Here is a 24,655-nt window from a genome sequence, read left to right on the forward strand (position 1 = left end):
CATGAGTAAACAAGTGAATCATATAGCAAAGACTTTTCATGAATAGTACTTCAAGACAAGCATCAATAAGTCTTGCATAAGAGTTAACTCACAAAGCAATAAATCAAAGTAAAGGTATTGAAGCAACACAAAGGAAGATTAAGTTTCAGAGGGTTGCTTTCAACTTATAACATGTATATCTCATGGATATTGTCAACATAAAGTAATATAACAAGTGCAATATGCAAGTATGTAGGAATCAATGCACAGTTCACACAAGTGTTTGCTTCTTAAGGTGGAAGGAGATAGGTAAACCGACTCAACAATAAAAGTAAAAGAATGGTCCTTCAAAGAGGAAAGCATCGATTGCTCGTATTTGTGCTAGAGCTTTTATTTTGAAAACATGAAACAATTTTGTCAACGGTAGTAATAAAGCATATGAGTTATGTAAATTATATCTTACAAGTTGCAAGCCTCATGCATAGTATACTAATAGTGTCCGCACCTCGTCCTACTTAGCTTGGACTACCGGATCTTTGCATGCCATGTTTCAACCAAGTGTCACAAAGGGGTACCTCCATGCCGCCTGTACAAAGGTCTAAGGAGAATGCTCGCATTTTGGATTTCTCGCTTTTGATTATTCTCAACTTAGACATCCATACCGGGACAACATGGACAACGGATAATGGACTCCTCTTAAATGCATAAGCATGTAGCAATGATTATTGTTCTCATATGAGATTGAGGATATATGTCCAAAACTGAAACTTCAACCATGGTTCATGGCTTTAGTTAGCGGCCCAATGTTCTTCTCTAACAATTTTGCATGCTCCAACCACTAAAATGATAGATCCTTCAGACAAGACGGACATGCATAGCAACTCACATGATATTCAACAATAGTTGATGGCGTTCCCCGTAAGCATGGTTATCGCACAACAAGCAACTTAATAAAATATAAAGTGCATAAGTACATATTCAATAGTACGATAGTTTTTAAGGCTATTTTGTCCCATGAGCTATATATTGCAAAGGTGAATGATGGAATTTTAAAGGTAGCACTCAAGCAATTTACTTTGGAATGGCGGAGAAATACCATGTAGTAGGTAGGTATGGTGGACACAAATGGCATAGTAGTTGGCTCAAGGATTTTGGATGCATGAGAAGTATTCCCTCTCGATACAAGGTTTAGGCTAGCAAGGTTATTTGAAGCAAACTCAAGGATGAACCAGTGCAGCAAAACTCACATAAAAGACATATTGTAAACATTATAAGACTCTACGCCGTCTTCCTTGTTGTTCAAAACTCAATACTAGATATTATCTAGACCTTAGAGAGACCAAATATGCAAATCAAATTTTAGCAAGCTCTATGTATTTCTTCATTAATGGGTGCAAAGCATATGATGCAAGAGCTTAATCATGAGCACAACAATTGCCAAGTATCACATTATCCAAGACATTTTAGAATTACTACATGTAGCATTTTCCAATTCCAACCATATAACAATTTAACGAAGAAGAAACTTCGCCTTGAACATTATGAGTAAAGCCTAAGGACATATGTGTCCATATGCAACAGCGGAGCGTGTCTCTCTCCCACAAAGTGAATGCTAGGATCCATTTTATTCAAACAAAAACAAAAACAAAAACAAACCGACGTTCCAAGTAAAGAACACAAGATGTGATCGAATAAAAATATAGTTTCGGGGAGGAACCCGATGATGTTGTCGATGAAGAAGGGGATGCCTTGGGCATCCCCAAGCTTAGACGCTTGAGTCTTCTTAAAATATGCAGGGGTGAACCACGGGGGCATCCCCAAGCTTAGAGCTTTCACTCCTCTTGATCATAGTATATCATTCTCCTCTCTTGACCCTTGAAAACTTCCTTCACACCAAACTTCAAGCAAACTCATTAGAGGGTTAGTGCACAATTAATAATTCACATGTTCAGAGGTGGCACAATCATTCTTTACACTTCTGGACATTGCATAAAGCTACTGGACATTAATGGATCAAAGAAATGAATCCAACATAGCAAAAGAGGCAATGCGAAATAAAAGGCAGAATCTGTCAAAAACAGAACAGTCCGTAAAGACGAATTTAAATCTGGCACCAGAGTTGCTCAAATGGAAAAACTCAAAACTAATGAAAGTTGCGTACATATCTGGGGATTACGCTCGTAAATTGGCAGATTTTTTCGAATTTTCTACAGGGAACTGTGCCCAGATTCGTGACAGACAGCAATGCTGTTTCTGCGCAGCGATCCCAAATATAACATCAACTATAACATAGAAACTTTACTTGGCACAAAAACATGATAATGAGAGGTTGCTACAGTAGTAAACAACTTCCAAGACTCAACAAAACAAAAAATTGCTGTAGTAAAAACATGGGTTGTCTCCCATAAGCGCTTTTTTTTAACGCCTTTCAGCTAGGCGCAGAAAGTGCAAATCAAGTATTATCAAGAGATGAGGCATCAACATTACCTTGAGTATTGGGGTTTTCTCAACCAAGCATAGTATATTGGATATATAAGTTTTAGCGTCTCCCTTTTCATTAATCTTTGGCTTGCTACTCTCATCGAACAGATTTTCAGGAACAAGCCAAGCATAGTTATTTTCTAGTGCATCATTCATAGCTAGGAGTTTACATGGTATTGGTGCTTTGATCTCCCCACCATCATTAATGTTATTAGTGTACCTTATTCTATCCATGTCCATTTTTTCAAGGAGACCAATAAAATTGGTATGAGAACCTAGCATATTAAATTTAGCAAAAACCTTTCTAGCCTCTCTTGCTAGACCGCCAAATTCTCTAAGAAGAGTTTCCGAAACAAAATCTTTCTTTTCCCCTTCTTCCATATCACCAAGTGTAAGAAACATGTGTTGGATTATAGGATTGAGATTAACAAATTTAGTTTCCAACATGCGAACTAAAGCAGACAGCAGCAATTTCATAGGTAGGTGCAAGTTCTACCAAGTGTCTATCTTCAAAATCTTCAGTAATACTAACATGATTGAAAAATTCTTCTATATTATTTCTCCCAACTATGGACCCACGTCCTACCGGTATGTCTTTTGTGGTGAAATTAAAAGGAAACATGATGCAATAAGCAAAAAGTAAACAAGGCGAATAAAGTAAAGACAAGTAACTAATTTTTTTGTGTTTTCGATATAGTGAGCAAGACAGTAAATAAAGTAAAACTAGCAACTAATTTTTTTGTATTTTGATTTAGTGCAGCAAACAAAGTAGTAAATAAAATAAAGCAAGACAAAAACAAAGTAAAGAGATTGAGAAGTGGAGACTCCCCTTGCAGCGTGTCTTGATCTCCCCGGCAACGGCGCCCGAAAACAGGCTTGATGCGCGTAGATGTACACGTCCGTTGGGAACCCCAAGAGGAAGGTATGATGCGCACAGTGGCAAGTTTTCCCTCAGAAAGAAACCAAGGTTGATCGAACCAGGAGGAGCCAAGAAGCACGTTGAAGGTTGATGGTGGCGAAATGTGATGCGGCGCAACACCAGGGATTCCGGCGCCAACGTGAAACCTGCACAACACAACCAAAGTACTTTGCCCCAACGAAACGAAGTGAGGTTGTCAATCTCACCGAGCTTGCCGTAACAAAGGATTAAACGTATTGTGTGGAAGATGATTGTTTGCAAGAAAACAGTAAAGAACAATTGCAGTAGATTGTATGCTATGTAAAGAATAGGACCGGGGTCCACAGCTTCACTAGAGGTGTCTCTCCCATAAGATAAAAGCATGTTGGGTGAACAAATTACAGTCGGGCAATTGACAAATAGTGAAGGGCATAACAATGCATATACATGATATGATAAATATAGTGAGATTTAATCGGGCATTACGACAAAGTACATAGACCGCCATCCAACCGCATCTATGCCTAAAAAGTCCACCTTCAGAGTTATCATCCGAACCCCATTCAAGTATTAAGTTGCTAAGCAACAGACAATTGCATTAAGTATGGTGCGTAATGTAATCAACAACTACATCCTTAGACATAGCATCAATGTTTTATCCCTAGTGGCAACAAGCACATCCACAACCTTAGAACCTTCCGTCACGATCCCGGATGTCAATGGAGGCATGAACCCACTATCGAGCATAAATACTCCCTCTTGGAGTTAAGAGCAAAAACTTGGCCAGAGCCTCTACTAATAACGGAGAGCATGCAAGATCATAAACAACACATAAACAATAGATTGATAATCACCATAATCATAGCATTCTCTATCCATCGGATCCCGACAAACACAACATATAGAATTACATATAGATGATCTTGATCATGTTAGGCAGCTCACAAGATCCAACAATGAAGCACAACAAGGAGAAGACGACCATCTAGCTACTGCTATGGACCCATGGTCCAGGGGTGAACTACTCACTCATCACTCCGGAGGCGATCATGGCGATGAAGAGTCCTCCGGGAGATGAATCCCCTCTCCGGCGAGGTGCCGGAGGCGATCTCCGAATCCCCCGAGATGGGATTCGCGGCGGCGGCGTCTCCGGAAGGTTTTCCGTATCGTGGCTCTCGCATCGGGGGTTTCGCGACGGAGGCTATAAGTAGGCGGAAGGGCAACGTCGAGAGGCCACACGAGGGGCCCAGGGGGCAGGCCGCGCGGCCGAGGCTTGGGCCGCGCCGGCCTATCCCTTGGCCGCCTCGTGGCCCCACTTCGACTCGTCCTTCGGTCTTATGGAAGCTTCGTGCAAAAATAGGACCCCGGGCGAAAGTTTCGTCCAATTCCGAGAATATTTCCTTACTAGGATTTCTGAAACCAAAAACAGCAGAAAACAAGCAATCGGCTCTTCGGCATCTTGTTAATAGGTTAGTTCCAGAAAATGCATAAATATGACATATAATGTGCATAAAACATGTAGGTATCATCAATAAAGTAGCATGGAACATAAGAAATTATCGATACGTTGGAGACGTATCACCGTTCTACGAATTGATCAAACAGGGCGAAAATTTTCAATGGAACGAAGAAGCAGATAGGGCCTTCGAGAACCTCAAGCGGGCAATTTCGACACCACCAATCCTGGTGGCGCCTAAAGAGAAAGAACCTCTCCTCTTATACATTGCAGCCACACCACAGGTGGTCAGCACAGCTCTAGTAGTCGAGAGAGAAGAAGAGGGCAAGCTTCATGGAGTTCAGAGGCCGGTATATTTCATCAGCGAAGTACTGTCGCCTTCAAAACAGCGGTACCCGCAATATCGAAAGCTGGCATATGGAGTATTCACGACAAAGAAGAAAATTGCGACACTATTTTTCGGCACACCCGATAATAGTGGTCAATGAAGCTCCCTTGTCAAATATACTGAACAACCCAGAAGCTACTGGTCGTGTCTCCCTTTGGGGAATAGAACTTTCCCCTCGGGACATCACGTATGAAAAAGAAAAGCAATAAAATCGCAGGTTTTACCAGATTTCATTGCAGAGTGGATGGAGCTACAAAACACGGGGCCTCCAGATTTATCGAGAACTTGGACCATGAACTTCGACGGGTCCAAAAGGTTGGAAGGTGCTGGAGCAAGCGTGATATTAGTATCACCCGAAGGCGACAAGTTGAAATATGTTCTGCGGATGACGTTCCCAAACGCATCTAACAATGAAGCAGAATATGAAGCTCTTATACACGGGATGAAGATGGCGAAAGCTTGTGGTGCAACCCGATTGAAAAATTTCGGCGACTCACAATTGGTGGCACAAGCAAGTTATGAACCAATGTGATGCAGTCAACGAAAGTATGATAGCATACAAAGAGGTGTACAATGAGCTGGAGAAATTATTTGATGGTTGCGAGGTAAACCACATCAGCAGGATGAGTAACGATGAAGCCGACGTTCTTGCAAACATCGGGTCACAATGTCTCGCGATCCCTCCAGGCGTGTTTTGGGAAGAGATAAGCGAGAGATCAACAAAGCCAGACAAAAACAAAGAAGGAGAAGAAAGAGAAATCTTCGAGTATCACCAAAGACACAGTAGAAGAAGAAGAGGAGCAGGAGCTAGTCATGATGGTGCAAATTCCATGGATGCAGGCTTACATATCATACATCCTAAGGAAAACGATACCCGACGATCCAGTTGAAGCAAGGCGAATAATCAGGAGATCAAAAGCTTTCACTGTGGTAAAAGGGAAGTTATACAAACGAAGTATTTCGGGCGTGCTACAGCGATGCGTTACACCCGAAGAAGGAAGAATCATCCTGAAAGATGTGCACGAAGGAATATGCGGGCACCACGCGAGCAGCCGGGCTATCGCGGCTAAGGTTTCCGGAGCAGGATTTTATTGGCTAACAGCAATCGAGGACGCAAAGGAAATAGTGAGAACTTGCGACGCGTGCCAAAGATTCGCCGCCAGACCTCACTCTCCTGCAGCAGAACTTATGCCAATCCCACTATCTTGGCCCTTTGCTCAATGGGGTCTCGACATGGTGGGAAAACTACACAAAGCTTCGCCAGGAGGATACGAGTATCTGCTAGTGGCTGTCGACAAATTTACAAAGTGGATAGAGGCAAAGCCAATAAATTCACCAGATGCGTGCATCGGCGATTAAGTTCGTCAAAAGCATCGTCTTCCGATTTGGAGTTCCTCACAGCATTGTCACGGACAACGGTAGTAACTTTACGTCCAAGGAGTTCAAAGCATACTTGCGCAGAAGTGGGCATCAAATTGAGTTTTGCGTCCGTTGCGCATCCACGGACCAATGGACAAGTCGAGAAGGCCAATGGCATCATCTGCAACGGTATCAAGAAACGTCCTGCTAGGACCATTGGAGAAAGCTCGGCATACTTGGCCGGAGGAATTGCCGAGCGTATTGTGGAGTATTCGAACAACACCAAATACAGCGACGCCGTTTTTTCTGGTCCATGGAGCCGAAGCAGTCCTGCCGATAGAAATAGAGCATGATTCTCCAAGAGTCACAGAATATGATGAAGAAACTTCGAGAAAAGCTTTGGAGGATGATGTCGACGCACTTGATGAAGCTCGAGATGAAGTCCTGTCACGAGTCGCCAAATATCAGCAGGACTCGAAGAATTACCACGGTCGACGATTGCGCCCAAGATCCTTCCAAGTTGGTGACTTAGTTCTACGACTCAACCAAAAAAGCCATGAAAAACTCGAGTCACCATGGCTTGGACCATACATCGTCACGAAGTAATCGAAGGAGGAGCATACGGAATCAAAGACAAGAAGACGGGGATCGACGAGCCAAATCCTTGGAACGTGGCACAGCTCGGTGCGTTTCTACGCCTAGATGTCGAAATATAGTCTCCTCTGTAAAGCATACAATGTACCGAAACGCCCGCGAGTTTTCGGACGCACTCTTTTCCTTTTTCGGGGCACCGAGTGGGGCCGGAGAAGGTTTTTAATGAGGCGGACTCGCGGTGCTGCAATATAATAAAGATAGTGTCAATATATACTCTTCTTTATCGACAAGATCAAAGTCTATCACCCGACTGAATACCAATATATGTATAGACTCAGAACAAAAGAAGCACCTCGCCTTGGTATTAAAATACCTCGTCGAGATCAATAAAGATATCGACAAAATAGTGATCAACAAAACAGCTCGGGGCTTATATTAGCACAAAAACTACATATTGAATATTATATGCCTTGGGTCACAACCTCGCATTATACATATACAAGATATAGCCACCGAAAACACCTCGGGGCTAGACAAATATAGAAATAATGACGTTTGCTTCACAATATAATCACAATCATGATTTACAAGGATAGAATTATCTACCAAAGGAAAATAATTAGTCTTCAAGAATTTCCCAATATATCATCAATGGGTAAGCTCTCGTTATTCTTCAGAGCGAGTACTAAGAAAATCAGCATAACTGACCATCACGCAAGAAGTCGGCATCCATCCGAAGAAGGTCATCCAATCATATCTTCGGCTATAGGTGAGTAACCATGTCATCATAATTTGCCGACATCCAATTCTTCTTCGACGTATCTTCTCCGTGAACTTTCGCAACAACTTGGCTCACGATCTAAGCTTTGAGTGGCAAATCTTAAGCATGATCAGCGCAAACCTTGCGCCAACTACCAGTTGAGCTCGCACAAAGCTATGGATCCGTGGAGCATCCTCGAAACTTCTCCATTAACTGCGGGAAGAGTCTTTGGCATGAATGTTCCGAGGAAACATAGTAGTTATAAACCATAGACAAGGTCCTTGGTACAGTAAGTCAAGATACTCGCGAACCTCGAAGTGCACGATCTTGAAATCTCACAATTTGGCGAGTCCGCTCAGTGTGTACCCCAAAATAGTACTCCGTGTTCTATGTGCAAGACGAAGAAGTACATTGGACCGAGCCTCAACACGTTCATCTTCGGTTAGTAGGATCCAAAAAAGCACCTATTGTTTCCATAAAACAATTCAGTGGGCAATGAGAAGACAAGCAAAAAGGAAACGAAGAAGTGAGATAAAGACAATGAAACTTACCCGCCATATCCAAGCTAGCATCTGTTAGCAGCTGAAGCATAGAATTCTCTCGAGATGCAGCTGCGTCAGCTTCAGCAACAGCGGCGTCCTTGTCAGTTATGGCATCTTGAGCTTGTTGAAGCGCAATTTTCTCCTTCTCAGAAGATTCTCGAGACTGCTCCATAAGTATAAGCGACTGCTTCTTCACTGGACCGAAGTTGCACTCGAAGTTCTTTCAATTCTTCCGTCGGATCCTTACTCGCAGAATCATCAACAAGGTTAACAGGGACAGAAGACTTCTTCGCAAGGGATGAAGGAAAAACTTCGGAAGGATCAGGAATTGGCGAATAATTGTCAAAAATCAACTGAAAAATAGAAAAACGTCGACATCAATCATTGAGACAAAAGTTCGACTTCCATTCATTCTTGTAGTATATACATATCTATTACAAAAGAAGGAACTCCACACGACCTAATCGTCGCCAGGAGCGTTACAGCGACAGTACCAGAAGGAGGAGATAAACTAAAACAAAGCAAAAGAATATGGAACTAGACCTCCGGCCTTGATGAGCTGGGAGTCGAGGGTGGCTTGATCCCGAGATATGCTAAGATTTTCTTTGTGTTGGGTTTGGCTGCCTTAATCAGCGACCTCCACCTCGACTGTTCTATTTGATTGGTGTCGCCAACCTTCATCCAATCAACAGTTTGTCGGCTGTCAGCAACCAGGGCAACAGTACTTTCGACAGCAACCTTCATGTTCTCTTGGCGCATTTTCAGTCCAAGGTCTTCTGCTGAATTGAAGCTCTTGGCGAGATCAAGGAAAGTTGCGGGTTCCTCTTTCTTTGGGAAAAAATAAGGAAAAAGCCGCGACAATCCTGCTTTGGCCTGATCAATGCCTTCGCGTGCCTCTGATCCATGAACCTCGAGAAATGACAGGGCGTCGAGAAGAGGATCATTGACGGGTTCTTCAAGTTGAAACTCTTGAGCTGTTCTAGCTGTCAAAAAAAGAAACTTATTGAGCAACAAACAAACACAGAAAAGGAAATCACTAAAAATAAAAGGATCGATAAGTGTTACTTACCGACGAAGCGGCGACTCTGTGTCTTCAAGCGTTTAAGGATCGCCTCTTCGCGAGCAGATTGAGCGGTTATATGTTCACTCAGCGAAGTTTCGGCATCATGAAGTCTCCTCCGGAGATCTTCGACACCAGCGACATTTCGACTTGGCCTTATCACTCGCCTTGCGCTACGCAGCAACAAGATTCGACTCGCCTTTTTGCGAGCCTGTTCACTTTGCTCTAACTGTCGAGCAAGTGTGTTGGCACGCTCATTGGCTTCCGCCAGTTTTTCTGGCAAGGAAGAAAAATATAGTTAAAAACTTCGACAACACAGGAGCAAAAGGACAGAAGCAAAGGAGTAAAGCATTACCTTCAGCGTTACTAGCATATTCACGGTACCCAACAAATTGGTACCAATGCGAAGAAGATCCTTTATAAGAGGCTGTTAAAAAAGGGGAAAAAAGGAAATGGCGGTATGAGAAAAATATAATGGTACACAGGAATCAACAAAGAAAACATGAACAATGACAAGAAAGTTAAGAACTTACATCCTCCAAGAGAGGGTTAGAGGAGCTACTGAATTGAGGAGTAGGCTCCGGGATGATTTCCGTCCTCGCCCTTTTCGGCAAAGGGGCTCGGGGGCTTGAAGGAGGAGTAGCAGTGTTGACATTTTGCCGAGGAGGTGAAGATTCTTCTCCTTCAACTGGTGTTTCCGAGGCAACTAAAGTATGTGACGTACTCGTTCGAGCAGCCACATCAGCGGTTGGTACCTCTTCTTCCTCATCACTGCAAGTAAAATGTCGACAAATATAAGCAGCAAGATAGATACGAATGTTCAAATACAAGGAAAAGATAGAACAAGGACTCACGAACTGATAAGGGTCCCGAGATATGGATCATAAGCTGCCTTTTGCGACGAAGGATCAGTTTCCTCGGGTTTGGAGGTGCCGGAGGCTTCGGCGTCATCCCTTTTCCTTTTGTTCTTCGGGGAAACAGCAGGAGGAAGGGATTGCGTCGACTCGCTGGCTTCAGATTCAACTTCCTTTTCATGGGAAGCCGCAGATTTGTGAGAACCTGCGACTTCACTTTCATGAAGAGAGGAACCTTGATTGTCTTCGGCAACGACTAGCTTGTTCTTCGACTTCTCCATCTTCAGGAAGGGGAGGAAGAGAAGACATAGTAGGATGGTTCTGCAAAAATAGCGACAAAAGAAAAAATAGCGAGATATCAATACAGTAAGATGCAGGGAACATTTGGAACAAGATAAAAATTCGAGAAGACAAAAATACCTCGGGGAGAGGATTGGTGGAGCTATATGGTTTCACGCGGCAGGAAGAAGGAACAGGATCTTTCTTATTTAAACTAGAAATTCTTCGAATCAGCTTCTCCAAGTCCTTTGCAGAGAGATCACTGGAGAGCCTATTGGCGTCATTTACACCAGTATATGTCCAAAGGGGATTTTTGCGAGCCTGAAGAGGCTGCACCCTAACTCTAAGAAAGTAGGCAGTGATTTGAACACCAGATAGTTCTTCGCCTCGAGTATTTTGGAGCTGACGAATACGAGACATAAGTGCTTCTGTCGCCTTTTTCTCTTCTTCGGAAGCTTCAGCATCCCAGGAGCGGCGGCGTTGAATTTTAGCATTTCCGTCGAAGGGGACTATGTTGTGCTCCACGTAGTTGGCACTTTCTTCGTGAATGTAGAGCCACTTTTTGCGCCACCCTTGGACAGAATCGAGAAATTTGACGTCGAAGTATTCAACATCGGCTCGGACGCAAATAACAACGCCGCCTATGTTATAAGTGGCGTTGCGAGAGGCATTGCGACGAAGAAGGAAAATACGTTTCCAAAGAGCCCAATTGGGAGGGACTCCAAGGAAACATTCGCAAAGCGTGATGAAAATGGAAATATGGAGGATGGAATTGGGGGTCAACTGATGTAGTTGAATCCCATAAACAAAGAGAAGGCCGCGGAGGAAATCGTGAATAGGGGCAGAAAGGCCGCGGATAAGGTGATCAACGAAACTAACCCGGTACTCCATTGGAGGGTTGGGGTAGCTTTCCTCGCTGGGAAAGCGGATGGCGTCATCTTTCTTCATCAGGCCAAGCTTCTTCATCAAGTTGAGGTCTTGGTTGGAGATTTTGGATCTCTCCCAGTCAAGATCTTCGGCGGCCATTGCGGATTCTGGAGTGCTGTGGCGCGTAAGTCGCGTGCGTGGTGGCATCAACAGCAATGAACAAGGCAATGCTTGAGCGTGCGGAAGACCAAACAGAATTGGGCGCAAGGGAAGTTTTTGCAGAGGAGAACAGATGTGCGGCGCAAGCGACGGACTGGACCGAGGTTGAAGAAAGGTTTATATAGGGTTCGGACGAAGCAGTGCACCGTTGGATGAAGAAATCGTGTGGTGAAAAAGGATCTCGTAGATACAAGGGTAAAAAGGTATTTTTACTGAGAAGGAATGGAACAGGCGTTACCGTACGTGCGCCGAGAAAGCGGAGGACGTGTGTCCCCCACTTGCACGACGTGTCAACGTGGTGGGAACAATGGACCCACAAGGCAGAAAAAATCCCAATTATTGACAGAGATGAAGAGAATTTGACAAAGGAAAATATGTCGACAAGAAAAATAAAGAGAGAATGGCGACAGGGTAAAACATTCGAATACTCTTGGAGCCTTTGATCAAATACAAGTTTTTGCCCAAATGCTCGGGGGCTACTTTGGAAAAATAAAAAAAATTCGAGTATGACAATATAGAAATGGCGAGAGCCTATGACCAAATCCAAGAATTTGTTCATAGCCTCGGGGGCTACTCCCATCGGGAGCGCTGGTCGCGCACCCGATAAATATAAAAAATCGAGAAGAATCATAAATATAGTGGCAAAGGATACTAATCTGTGGAGCCTACACCCAAACACAAGTCCTTGGCTGTAGCCTCGGGGGCTACTCCCATCGGGAACGCTGTTCGCGTGCCCGATGAATTTTTTCATGAAAATAGAGAAACAAGAAGTGAGTATATTTCGAGTTACACAGATAACTCTACATATACTCCCATCGGGAAGACAAAATAAAGTCATCAAATATGACTCGATAAAATGTGCTATTCCAAAGGCGAAAAGCACTCGACAATATATTCTCAGAACGCCAAAGTTGCGATCAATTTCTGAATGCCGCAAATATGCGAAGGTAAGACCCCAGATCCGTTCTCGCTGGGCGTGGCATCGCCAAAGACTAGCGCTCTGCTACTTTTATCCGTATCAACAGATACGAAGAAAAATCCTAACGGACGCGTTAGGTACCCGATAAATTTGACCGGGACTCGACAGAATGGTAAGACCTTAAGCGGCACCCGTCGAAGTTTACACTGAAGATCCCGAGATCATGTCCGGGGACGTGATCTTGAAGTAGGTTTTTGCGGATTGCCACTAGAGCAGTTAACTAGTACCTGATCCGTCAGATGAACTAGCCCCAACTACCATTATCCCTGTACAATATAGAATTTCATGTGAAGGAGTATGGATAAAAGCTCTCGAACAAAATAAACGGGAGAGATTTTCCCTGATTCTACGATTCAAGCAAAATCTCGGGGGCTACTGACATAGGCACCCCAAATAGGCCTGCCATAGATAGTACCCGGGATTTACTGAAGGCCCACTATCCGAAGAATAAGAAGATTCGGGAGCCCAAGATGTATTAAGGAAAGCTAGAGTTGTAATAGGAAGTATATTTTGTAATCTGGCGGGACGAGTTGCAAACCGTCCCGACTCCGTAACTTGTACAATACGAAACCCTCGGCTCCACCTCTTATATAAGGGGAGTCGAGGAACAAAGAAAGGATCGAATCTATCGTCAACATAACCCTAGTTTTCATAATCGTCGAGTACTTTTCGCCTAAACCTTCGAGATCTACTTGCCCTCTACTTCTAGCAAAACCCTAGTCTACAATTTGTAGGCATTGACAAGTTAATCCTTTGTCACCGAGGAAGAAGAGGTCGAGTAAGATGAGGTCGAGTAAGATGAGGCCGAGCAAGTGATTACCGATGTGGCGGCTGGCCCACGATCGAGGACTTGACTGTGGCCTTGGTGGTGACCAATGCACCACTGAGTGGGGTGCCAATCACCCAATATGGACCTATCCAACAAGATTTATACAAGCGGAGGAGGAACGAAGGATGGCATTAGAAGAAGAAAGAATGAATGGTGAAGGAGAAGAAGATAGAAGAGCAATGGCTTGCACTTGAGACAAGGAAGTTGGCCAAGGAGAGGGAGCATGCCGACCACACCATCATGTTCACGAACCCTAGCTCCTTGGATGATAAAGCTAGGGCATATTGGGAGATCGCTCGTGCAAAGATTTTGGCTCGAGAGAGTGGTGGTGGTGGTGGTGTTTGAGGTGGCCAAGATGGTGGTGGCCTCCACAACATAAACATTGTATGTTGTGTTTTTGGATCAAACTTGATCGACTTCATGTTTTTTGGATAATATTTATGGATGTTTGATGTGTGTTTGAGATGTTTCAAGATGTTAAAATATTTTAGTTGTTTAAGATATTGGAGTTCTAATCAGGCGGCCACCGTTTAGTCCTCTATTTATTCTCATCTATTTTCATCCACCATTTTATCCTTTATACCATGCCGGGGCTCGGTTAGAGATGCTCTAAAGTAGCCAGCAATGCCTCCGACTCGGATCCCGTCCCCTGGACGGCGCAATCTTCAGATCTGAGGGATCACTGACAATCAGTGTATACACGGTGTTGCTGGAGTAGGAGTATAATGCAAACAGGTGGAACACTGTTGAGTGGTAAGAACAACAATGGATCTGTAAGCTACTGTTGTGAGCCGTCAGCAGTCCACGCAGGAATACAGTGCAGTCTACTCGATCGATCGGGCGAGCGTCGACTAGATTCGCTCTCAGGCACATCGATATGGAGTAGGAGTAGAACCAATGAGCGAGCAGATTCTACTAGTAATCAAAGAAGACCTTTCGGATTAGGCAAATGTAGCGGTGCGAAGTCCAGATCAGGAGCAGTTTGGTGTGCCTCAACATTCAGAGGAGTAATACCACGACCGGTAGCCATGAATCCGGCAGGTATCCACGACACGGCCGCCGGGGTAGGTAGGCGCCGCCGCATTAGTGCCTGACCCGATCAGCCGCGCCGACGGCGACGCCGACGCGACCATCCACGATGCGAGCCGGGTGGTGAACTAGTGGGCTTGTCCCCAACCCCGACGCCCGGGGCCAGGGTCCCAGGTCCTACAGCGCGCCACCGACACCGGCTCTCGGTTGCGGGGAGTGGATCACGATGCGGGCGGGGCGGGGCGGGTCCCGGGATACCGCATGTGGTGGGCGATGTTCCTGTGCCTGGCTCCGTGAACCCGTCAAGTGGGATATGCATCTGGGACCCCACGTGTCGGTGAGCTGGTGCAGTGGACGGGGTGCGTGGTAGCTGAATGTCGACGAGCCGTGGGGGCCTCCGCTCACGCGTTCCACCATGTGCCGAGAGTGGTACGCGGCCACACTTTTGCATCCCGACCCTCCTAAAAACAAACATTTCAGCCTACATCTCGTGCGTGATATGCTTTCCACCTCTAGTTGAGTAGAAAACTTTTTTTTTAAATCAATACCATATGTACTTATAGTAACAAATAGTACATGGTAGCATGAGCTGTCTTCAACTGTTACAAAATAAAGAATAAAAGATGGGTGTGACTATTTCTCGGTCGACTAAGAACTAACCTCGTTCTCAGTTAGATGATGTCATCAAAATTCAGTTGCAACTCATGTTATAACTCATAGCTAGGACAGAATGATACAAGACTTCACTGAGCACACGAAGTTTATTCTCAGCTAGCTGAGAACTAGCAAATCCCATAAAGAATACTACCAAATCTTGGAAGTTATTAAACTATTTCTTCTTCCAAGACACAATTTTCTACTTCCCGGAAGGCAACTAAAAATAGATAACAAATCATAGACTGTAAAATACCAAATACCAACGAAGGTTCTCCTACAATTTTAATTTGAGGCGCAATGCTAAGGTTGCATGCACGCGCAACCGTTAAAGTAGTCAATCAACATCGGCAAAAATACCAACACCAATATGTAAGGAAATAACAAACGACGAGCCTTTTCGATGTCACCGGAGAGCCGAGAGGACAAATCACCATTGTCGAGGACGTAGCACGCGGGACAAAATTTGCGAGGACAATTCTCCTCGCGGCAACCATGAGAAATGATCAAAAATCGGTCCGACGAAGCAAGATCTGAATCCTCCATACCTAGAGAACTGTAATCTTTCAACACCGTCATTGACGTCGGGAAGAAGATCTCGTCGTCGAACGAAAAGACGAAGATCAGTTATGGCAGATGATGTCATCTCCATTGAAGAAAAACCAATAATAAGACGGCTACTAAAACTCTAACATAATCTACTGAAAACACTACTTTTATTGAAAACTCCATGCATATATCGGGTTCCCACTCCTCCCGACGCCGGCGAAGCCGACCGGGGAGGGGGAACTGATCTATGGAGGAGGCTGAAGTGAAGGTGGCTAGGGTTTGTTCACATGGTGGCGAATGTCTTCTGTCTACCATCCTATTTCGTATCCATGATGCTTTCCCCGTTTTAAAATACATGGAAGAGGCCCAAAGGCTAAGCGGCGATATAACATACCAAGAGTACCTTGACGAGTACATATACGTCGAACTGGTCCGTATATTTCACACGAAAGACCCTATCAAAAAACAAAAAAAGCAATCAGGTCCTTTTTGTATGAGGTCGAGCAAGGTCTGCTACATGGCCACCGTCGCGATTTCGCAACTTAGGCCCGTGGAGCGCCGCTCTGAGATCGAAGATCCCCCGCAACTAAATCATGGCCTAGTGGTAGAAGATGATGCGGCCCTAGCCTAACACTATAGTGCGGAGTGAATGAATTCCATGGTCGACAGTCCTAGCCTTCGTTGTTGAATTTCGAGGGCAAGCTGCGACAACAACCTCACAGTTAGTTCCCCGAGTTCTAGCCTTCCGCTCCACCTCCATTTTCCGCCTCCATTGCGACGAGATAGAGTAGACAAAGTAGGAGGAGGAACAACGATCTTGATTTCTAGATCCGGAGGCTGCACATCGAGCTTATTCCATCGGGGCGGTGCAGAAGAAATCCTTCCCGTCCTCGGCTTCATCCACTGGAGCACGACGACAAGCAGCAAAAACGTAGCCGGCCACTGAACACAGTTTGGATGCGCTCGCGACCACAATCCCCTCGGCATGGTGCCAATCTCCTCAAGGGGAAACAACTCAAAACCTAAACTAAAACTGAACTCATACCTAATATACAAAGGATAAGGGCCGACGACTCGCCTACACCATCTCTAGACGGCATCACCGCTGGAGATGGCCTCGGCTTAGCCTGGGGCGAAGATGCTCTCGGTCAACTACTGTTCAAGGGCAAGAGGAAATGGAGGAGAGAACGAGAGCACCCATGGTGCTTCCTCAATAGAGTTTGGAATCAGCCAGTTTATGGCTATATAAATTTACAATTCCTTTTCGCAACCACACTTACCACATGTTACACGTGGACATGGCCATTGGTATCGTTCGAACTTCTGTTTAAAATTAAAACAACATGAAATTCTTGGTCAAAAACCAAAGGGAAGGTGCATGTTTTTCGTTGGCTTATGATCTCCTATCATGTGTGTCGCATGAGTCATGAAAGGGTGAAAGAAATTGATGTTGCAATGAAAGTGAAATAAATTGAAGTTGCATGAAAAAATGTTCTGGCTTGAGAATTTAAGTTCAGATATAAAAAATTGGAATAACTCAGGTTTGGACAATTATTGCTGGGCAATTGGAACTTGAAGATAAGTAGACCAGCTATTTCAATAACGCGAGCTTTAAAGGGCAAATCTGCAAAGATGCCAACACGTGAATGAAACAATTTTAGTCAACATTTCTCACACTAATTTAACCCGAGCTAATGCCGTTCCCACCCCCAAAACCAGACCCATCTTCTCTCACACTCACACTGTCACACGCTCGGCACACTCCACTGCTCGCTCCTACCTCACGCTAGCTGTAGGCCTTTATAACACGGCGAGCCCGCCGCGAATCCAAGGACGCCTCTCCTCCTCGATCCCCACTCTGCTCCCTCGAGATCCACCCGGAGCCGGAGCGCAGCTCCCCGGCCGGCGAGGTACGAATCCACCGCCTCTGCATTGCCGCCTCTCTCTTCTTTTCCTCTTTCCGTCTGCCGGAGCGGATCTAGCTCAAGCTTGCTCGTTCGTTCATGTTCATTGAACTGATTGGCTAGTGGTTTAGTGCACCCTTTGCTATGGAGTCTTGCTGCTATTAGACTCGGACCCAGCTAGCTCAGGCCGCAGATCCGATTGCGATTTGGTGCAAGGAATGGAATTCGCCAGATTTCCTGTGTGTTAATGCACGCGCTTTGTAGTTAATTAAGTATCCGTGTATGCTGATACGGGGCGATTTGCTTGCCTTTTCTTCTACTAGGATGGCGTTGCCTTAGTAGCCTATAGTAGGAAAGAAGAAACCGAAAGCAAATTTAGCATTTATTTTTGGGCGTTGTTGAGCTGGCACAGCTATGCAGATCCAGTGTTTCCTTCTTTAGATCCGGTGATTGCTATAAATAAATTCATAATGTTTCGAGTTCTGACGATGTGTAGTTTCCCCTAGGCGCGCGCTGGTGCAGCCGAAAGCACTCCGACAGCCGGGATTGTTTGGTCGGTCGAGTTGATATAAGCGAGCCGCGTGCAGTGCGGGCGATCCTGTACATGCGAGAGTTGGACTGATGGCATTTGGCAGAGGTGCAAAGATGGACGCCAGGCGGCCTTCGTCGCCGTCCTCGTCATTGTGCACGACGACCACCGTCGCCGTGTTTGTGGCGCTCTGCGTCGTCGGCGCCTGGATGATGACATCGTCCACCGTCTTCCCGGTAGAGGCTCCGTCAAACAAGAAGTCGGAGCCGGTGGAGGTTTCGTCGAATCAGAAGTCGGAGGTGAAGGATCAGCGCGCGGAAGTCGACTTTGGCACAACCGAGGAGACAGCATCCAGCAATGCTGTTGAAGGTTCCTCAAAATTCGAGGATACCGACAATAATGATAATGTTCCAGACGAGTCTCATAGTAACAGGGATGCTCCTGAGGAAGAGAAGTTCACTGAGAACGCGATGGAGAAGCCTGTGGAGATGATTGAGGAAGCATCAAAAGAAAAGGAAGATAGTAAGGATTCGTTTGATGATGCAAATGGAAAATCAGGAGGGCAGAGTGCTAAGGAGGGTGGGGAGACTGGGCAGTCTGGTGATGAGGAGGAGAAGACCGAGGAGAGGAAAGACAATGACACCACAACTGAAAACGATGCTGAAAAATCTGATGGGGAGAAGAAGGAAGACCAAGAAGCCAAGTCCGAAGATGATTCCATGCAGGATGCAACTGAACAGTCTCAGATCCAGGAGAAAGTGGAAGAGAGTGGGGTGAAGGAACAGGCTGCAAAAGCTAATGAGGTATTTCCTGATGGAGCTCAAGCTGAACTTCTGAAGGAGTCGAATACCGAGAATGGGTCGTTCCCTACACAGGCTGCAGAGTCAAAGAATGAGAAGGAGGCTCAAGCATCATCAAAACCTTCAGGTGATGCAATCACCTATAGCTGGAAATTATGTAAGAGCATTGCCGTGACAGATTTCATACCTTGCCTCGATAACGAGAAGGCCATCAAGAAACTTCATTCTACAAAACATTATGAACACCGTGAGAGGCATTGCCCTGAAGAGCCTCCGACTTGCCTTGTTCCACTTCCGGAAGGATATAAGCGCCCCATCCAGTGGCCCATGAGCAGGGACAAGGTACTTCTGTCTTTTCATGATGTTCCCACAACACTCAGTAATGTTTAGCTTTTCAAGACTCCTTTTGCTTATTACAAGTAGCACTTTGTTTGCAGGTATGGTACAGCAACGTCCCTCACACCAAGCTTGCAGAGTACAAGGGCCATCAAAACTGGGTTAAAGTTTCTGGGGACCATCTTCTGTTCCCTGGGGGCGGGACTCAGTTCAAGAATGGCGCACTCCACTATATCGATACTATTCAGCAGGTTTAGTATCTTTGCCCCAACTATGCCTTATACTTGCACATATCAATGATTGATTAATACTTTTCCACATACATAAGCTTCAAGCAAGTGCTGCTATCACTCCCTTAAAGAAGTTTGCACATGTTCCAGATAATGATGATGAAATTTCATGTTGTATGTTTCAAGTATTTAATCACATTGTTTTTGTCCAGTCTATTGTTCTATGCATTTACATGCTTTGGTCAAACTACTCGTGCAGGCATTACCTGACATTGCATGGGGTAAACGAAGCCGTGTCATCCTTGATGTTGGTTGTGGAGTTGCCAGCTTTGGTGGCTACATGTTTGATAGAGATGTGCTCACCATGTCATTTGCTCCAAAAGATGAGCATGAAGCTCAAGTACAGTTTGCGCTGGAGAGAGGAATTCCAGCAATATCAGCTGTAATGGGCACTAAGAGACTTCCATACCCCAGCAGGGTTTTTGATGCCATTCACTGTGCTCGCTGCAGAGTCCCTTGGCACATTGAAGGTTTGTCATGCTGGTGGCATTTTTTCCCTTTATCTCCTACTGACTACATGGTGATGTTTCCAATTGGAGAAGTAATTGAAGTGGGGGAAACCTGGAGAAGTAATTGATGTTTCCAACTGTTTACTTTTAGGTGGCAAGCTTTTGCTGGAATTGAACCGGCTACTGCGTCCTGGTGGCTACTTTGTCTGGTCTGCAACTCCTGTTTACCAAAAGCTCCCTGAAGATGTTGAGATTTGGAATGGTATTGTACTGAATGCCTTTTTTAATTTCACTCGCACTGTGATACAGAAGGTTATTGCAATACCAATGACCACATACCGAAACAGATATATCCTGTTTCCCTCAGGTCTGTAGAATAGTTCAAGTCCATCAGTACAGTAGCTGTTCACTTGCTTTGGTACATCAGACCAAAATATCTTACCACTTCTGTTGAATGGTTATGCTATATTTTCTTTCCGTCACTGCACGACAATCCATATATTAGGTAAAAAAATGATGTTGCTTGGAAAAGAGGTTCAGATGATGAAAATTCTCTTAAACTACTCTACCTACAACGCCTTCTACTTATTGTTACATGTACAATGACCTATTACTAAGCATTGGATGCACCCAACTTCATGAAAAAACTAGGCCTATTATTTGTATACAGTGAACACATGCTATGGACCAACTGGGGAGATTTTCGTTCAGCATACAGGTGAACCAGATCTAACATAGTTGATTACTCTTTTCAGCCATGTCTTCTCTGACCAAATCCATGTGCTGGAAAATGGTTAAGAAAACAAAGGATACGTTGAATCAAGTTGGTATGGCCATATATCAGAAGCCAATGGACAACAATTGCTATGAGAAAAGACCAGAAGATAGCCCACCATTATGCAAGGAAACTGATGATGCAGATGCTGCATGGTATGGTTAGGGCTCTTATATATTTACATATGTGAACTATATGTTTGTTTACTAAACAATCTTGTGTTTTCCAGGAATGTACCTTTACAAGCGTGCATACACAAATTGCCTGTTGGTCCATCAGTAAGAGGGTCAAAATGGCCAGAGACATGGCCCCAACGGCTTGAGAAGACCCCCTTTTGGATTGATGGTTCTCATGTTGGAGTTTATGGAAAACCAGGGAACGAAGACTTCGAGGCAGATTATGCACACTGGAAACGGGTTGTCAGTAAATCATACGTGAATGGCATGGGAATTGACTGGTCTAAAGTGAGAAATGTCATGGACATGAGAGCCGTATATGGAGGGTAAGTAATTGGTTTGCTTTTGATCTTGAACAAATAATACGAGTATAGTCATATTACACAGGGACAATATACAGATTATATCTCCAATGTTTGGCTCAAGTAACTTAGGAAAATGAGATGAAATTTGGCATTGACGAAAAAAACCAAAGCCTGTGTTAAGCTGCAAAACGTATCATAATACATCAAATTATCAAAATGCATTACATTACTATTGTGTTGGTGCTATCCAAGGACAATTTGTCCACATGTCACTTGCCACTATTCCATTTTTCATTCAAGTCTTGGAAGATGTATAACCATTTTTCTGTCTCTTGATGATGCATTTAATATCGGAATCCACTCATTTTAAAATGTTTCATTCAAGACCCATAATGAGAATGCATTTTGGCACCTTTTTTATTTCTATTCTGGCTAATGATATTTTATATGGTCACATTTTGCAGTTTTGCTGCAGCTCTGAGGGACCAAAAACAAGTCTGGGTTATGAATATCGTACCAATTGATTCACCTGACACACTGCCCATCGTTTATGAGCGTGGCTTGTTTGGAATGTATCATGACTGGTGCGAATCTTTCAGCACTTACCCGAGAACATATGACCTCCTACATGCAGACCATCTGTTCTCCAAGCTCAAAAAGAGGTCAGTATTTTCTTGTCTCAATGAACACAGTTTCTTTATACTTGCTAGCAGCTTTGGTTTAATCAAAGTGAGATGAATTTATTTGCTTCACATTTGACTAGGATTTAATATCTCGTCGAATACTTCTCTTTTACCAACTGATCATTAGTATATTCTTCTGTAAATATATGTGCTATTGGAGCAATGCACTGAAACCAAACTGACCATCACAAATAGTCTAGCTAAAAAAATAGGCCTCAGTTGAATCCTATAGGAGTTTTCTCTATGTCGCCATTCTACTTCAGGGAAGATTCTAAAAGTGGTTTGGTGAACTTCTCTTTCCTCCACGTTTTGGAGGGTGCTAGAATTCCACAGCTGTCTTGTACTATTTGCTATAGTGCATCCGAACTCCTTTGTGTGCAATTCCCACGTATCCAACTCCTTTGGGAGTCCAGTGCACATACCATACCACCCAATCCATCTGTTTATACTACTACTGGGTTTCACAATTCATGCAACCAAATGGGCCATAGTCCTACATGGTTCTTGTGTATGAGCAGACATGTTTGTGCATGGTATAATACCCGTTACACATAATTGAATCTTCTCATGGAATTTCTTCGTTTTGTTGCAGATGCAAACTGTTAGGAGTATTTGCTGAGGTTGACCGGATATTGAGGCCAGAAGGCAAACTGATCGTGCGGGATAATGCAGAAACAGTAAGCGAACTTGAAGGCATGGCGAAGTCCCTACAGTGGGAGGTCCGCATGACCTACACCAAGGGCAACGAGGGGCTGCTCTGCGTCCAAAAGACCATGTGGCGTCCCAAGGAGATCGAAGCAAGCATGTGAAACATAGGTTGAAGATGAACTGTCACTCGCTAGTGGTATATTAGATTGCATTTTGGCTCCAGATAAGCATATGATTCTTGTTGATGCTTAAAAAAGGCAAAAGCTTTGTGCAGCTGTAGAATCATATATTTGTTCCTTTTTTTTTCCTGCTGCACTGAGTGCACTCTTCATTCTTTCTGTGCTTGCAGAATATTGTTGTAAAATGTAAGGCTGTACTGGAAGTCAGTAGATAGAGAGCCACAGAGGGTAAGAATTCTCGAGGAAAACCTCACTACAGGTTATCAGTCCAATCAATATTCTTCAATTCATGTGTTTCAATGGGAAAAAAACCTTGAATTCTCTTACCCTCATTCGATTGATAAAGATGTCCAGCAGTTGACAGCCAACACGTCGTCCATGTGTTGCTGTCCAGCACTCAACAATGGCAGTGAATCTTGCTTATTGTGCCCAGCATTTTTGTCAATGTTACTTCACGTATGCCAACTAGTTCCAGCTAATACAGTTAGGCATGTTGAAGCTATCTGCTGTTAACAATTTAGCATGAGGAACATTCAGGAAAGGCCTTGCAGGAAGCGGTTGAAGAAAGGATCGGACTGCGACCGCATTCCAGAACCGAACAACGCCGTTGTCTCCGCCGGCCAACACTATTCCAAAAATAGCAGCTCCGATGAAGATAAGTTCGAACCATTTAGCAACGATTCCCAATACTCGTCCGGAGGTGCTGATATCTGATAGACTGATACCAATGTCTTGGAGTGAAGTACTGAAGTCGATGATGCCCGGCTCGGCGCTCACCGTACGTGTTAAATAGCTGGTTTATCGGACTGATACAGTCTGTGGTACATGTGAAAGTGCTAAACTAAAACTCGCTATCATAACAGCCTAACCTCAAATGAGGCAACCCACATTTGGAAAAAAGGTATCCGTCAGCCGGCTCTGGCTTTCGCGTGACAATCCCGGGTGTCTGCCAGCTTCTTAAAAAGGAAGAAGAAAGAAACCTTGAAACAATGTCATCCTATGATTCTTTCCATGTGTATATATGTTGGCATCTTGCTCATGGCTAAGAGCATCTTCACCGATGCATCTTAAATAGGTGTCGACAGCAGCGTCATCTGTGTTCTACTGGGAGCGCCGACACTTGCGCCCTCCATTTAAGAGGGGCTCCCCACACCAGACACCGGTTCGCCCTAAAAGTTTTTGGGGGTCAGGGAAATTTAAAAAAAAATCACAAAGACGGCGATTTTTATTCAAACTTAGGTCTATATTACCAATTTAAACAGAAATTGCTAAAAACTAAATCTAGTCTAATTGGAGTCCAAGAAGTCAAATTCGGAGACGACAAGGTCGATGATCATGCCGAGGTATGTCGCCAACCACGCCTCGCCGAAGCCTTGCATCGCCGCCGGAGCCATGCTGTACGAATCGTGGAGCGCCTTGCTCAAGCCAGGGATCTCCGCGGAATCTTTGGGGTCAGAGTGCAATATCTGCGCCTGCTAATATTTGCCCCCCTCCGGCTCCTCTTCCTTCAACTTGTTCTGCGGGGATGGCGGCGACTTCTTCTTAGGAGCGGCGGAGGAAGAGGCGGCCCCTCGGTGGGGACGACAGCTCCGTCTTCGGCTGTCGGAACGCTACACCACCGTAGCGCGCTGCCAAGCGCGGCTCTGGCTTCGGCTGTCGGAAAGCCACACTTCCGGTAGAGCGGCCGCGTCACGATGAACCCTGCGAGTAGGGCGCCGATGGAGACACGGTGTATGCAACGAGAACGAGCGCGACGAAGAAATCTCCCCACCGAAGATGCGAGGCGCTGGCCATGGACCTTGGCG

General features: G+C 44.7%; 1 protein-coding gene across 1 annotated transcript; it reads left to right on the forward strand.

Moving 5' to 3' along the window:
* Nucleotides 1–18,269: 18,269 nt before the first annotated feature.
* LOC124693101 (probable methyltransferase PMT24) lies at nt 18,270–23,182 on the forward strand. The gene is made up of 8 exons (XM_047226555.1): nt 18,270–19,351; nt 19,447–19,596; nt 19,835–20,105; nt 20,236–20,346; nt 20,840–21,014; nt 21,089–21,361; nt 21,805–22,002; nt 22,616–23,182. The coding sequence occupies exons 1-8, from the start codon at nt 18,302–18,304 to the stop codon at nt 22,830–22,832; spliced, it is 2,445 nt and encodes an 814-aa protein (XP_047082511.1). The 5' UTR covers nt 18,270–18,301; the 3' UTR covers nt 22,833–23,182.
* Nucleotides 23,183–24,655: the final 1,473 nt, after the last annotated feature.

Source organism: Lolium rigidum, chromosome 2 (assembly GCF_022539505.1).
Source record: "Lolium rigidum isolate FL_2022 chromosome 2, APGP_CSIRO_Lrig_0.1, whole genome shotgun sequence".
Classification (NCBI taxonomy): Eukaryota; Viridiplantae; Streptophyta; class Magnoliopsida; order Poales; family Poaceae; genus Lolium; species Lolium rigidum.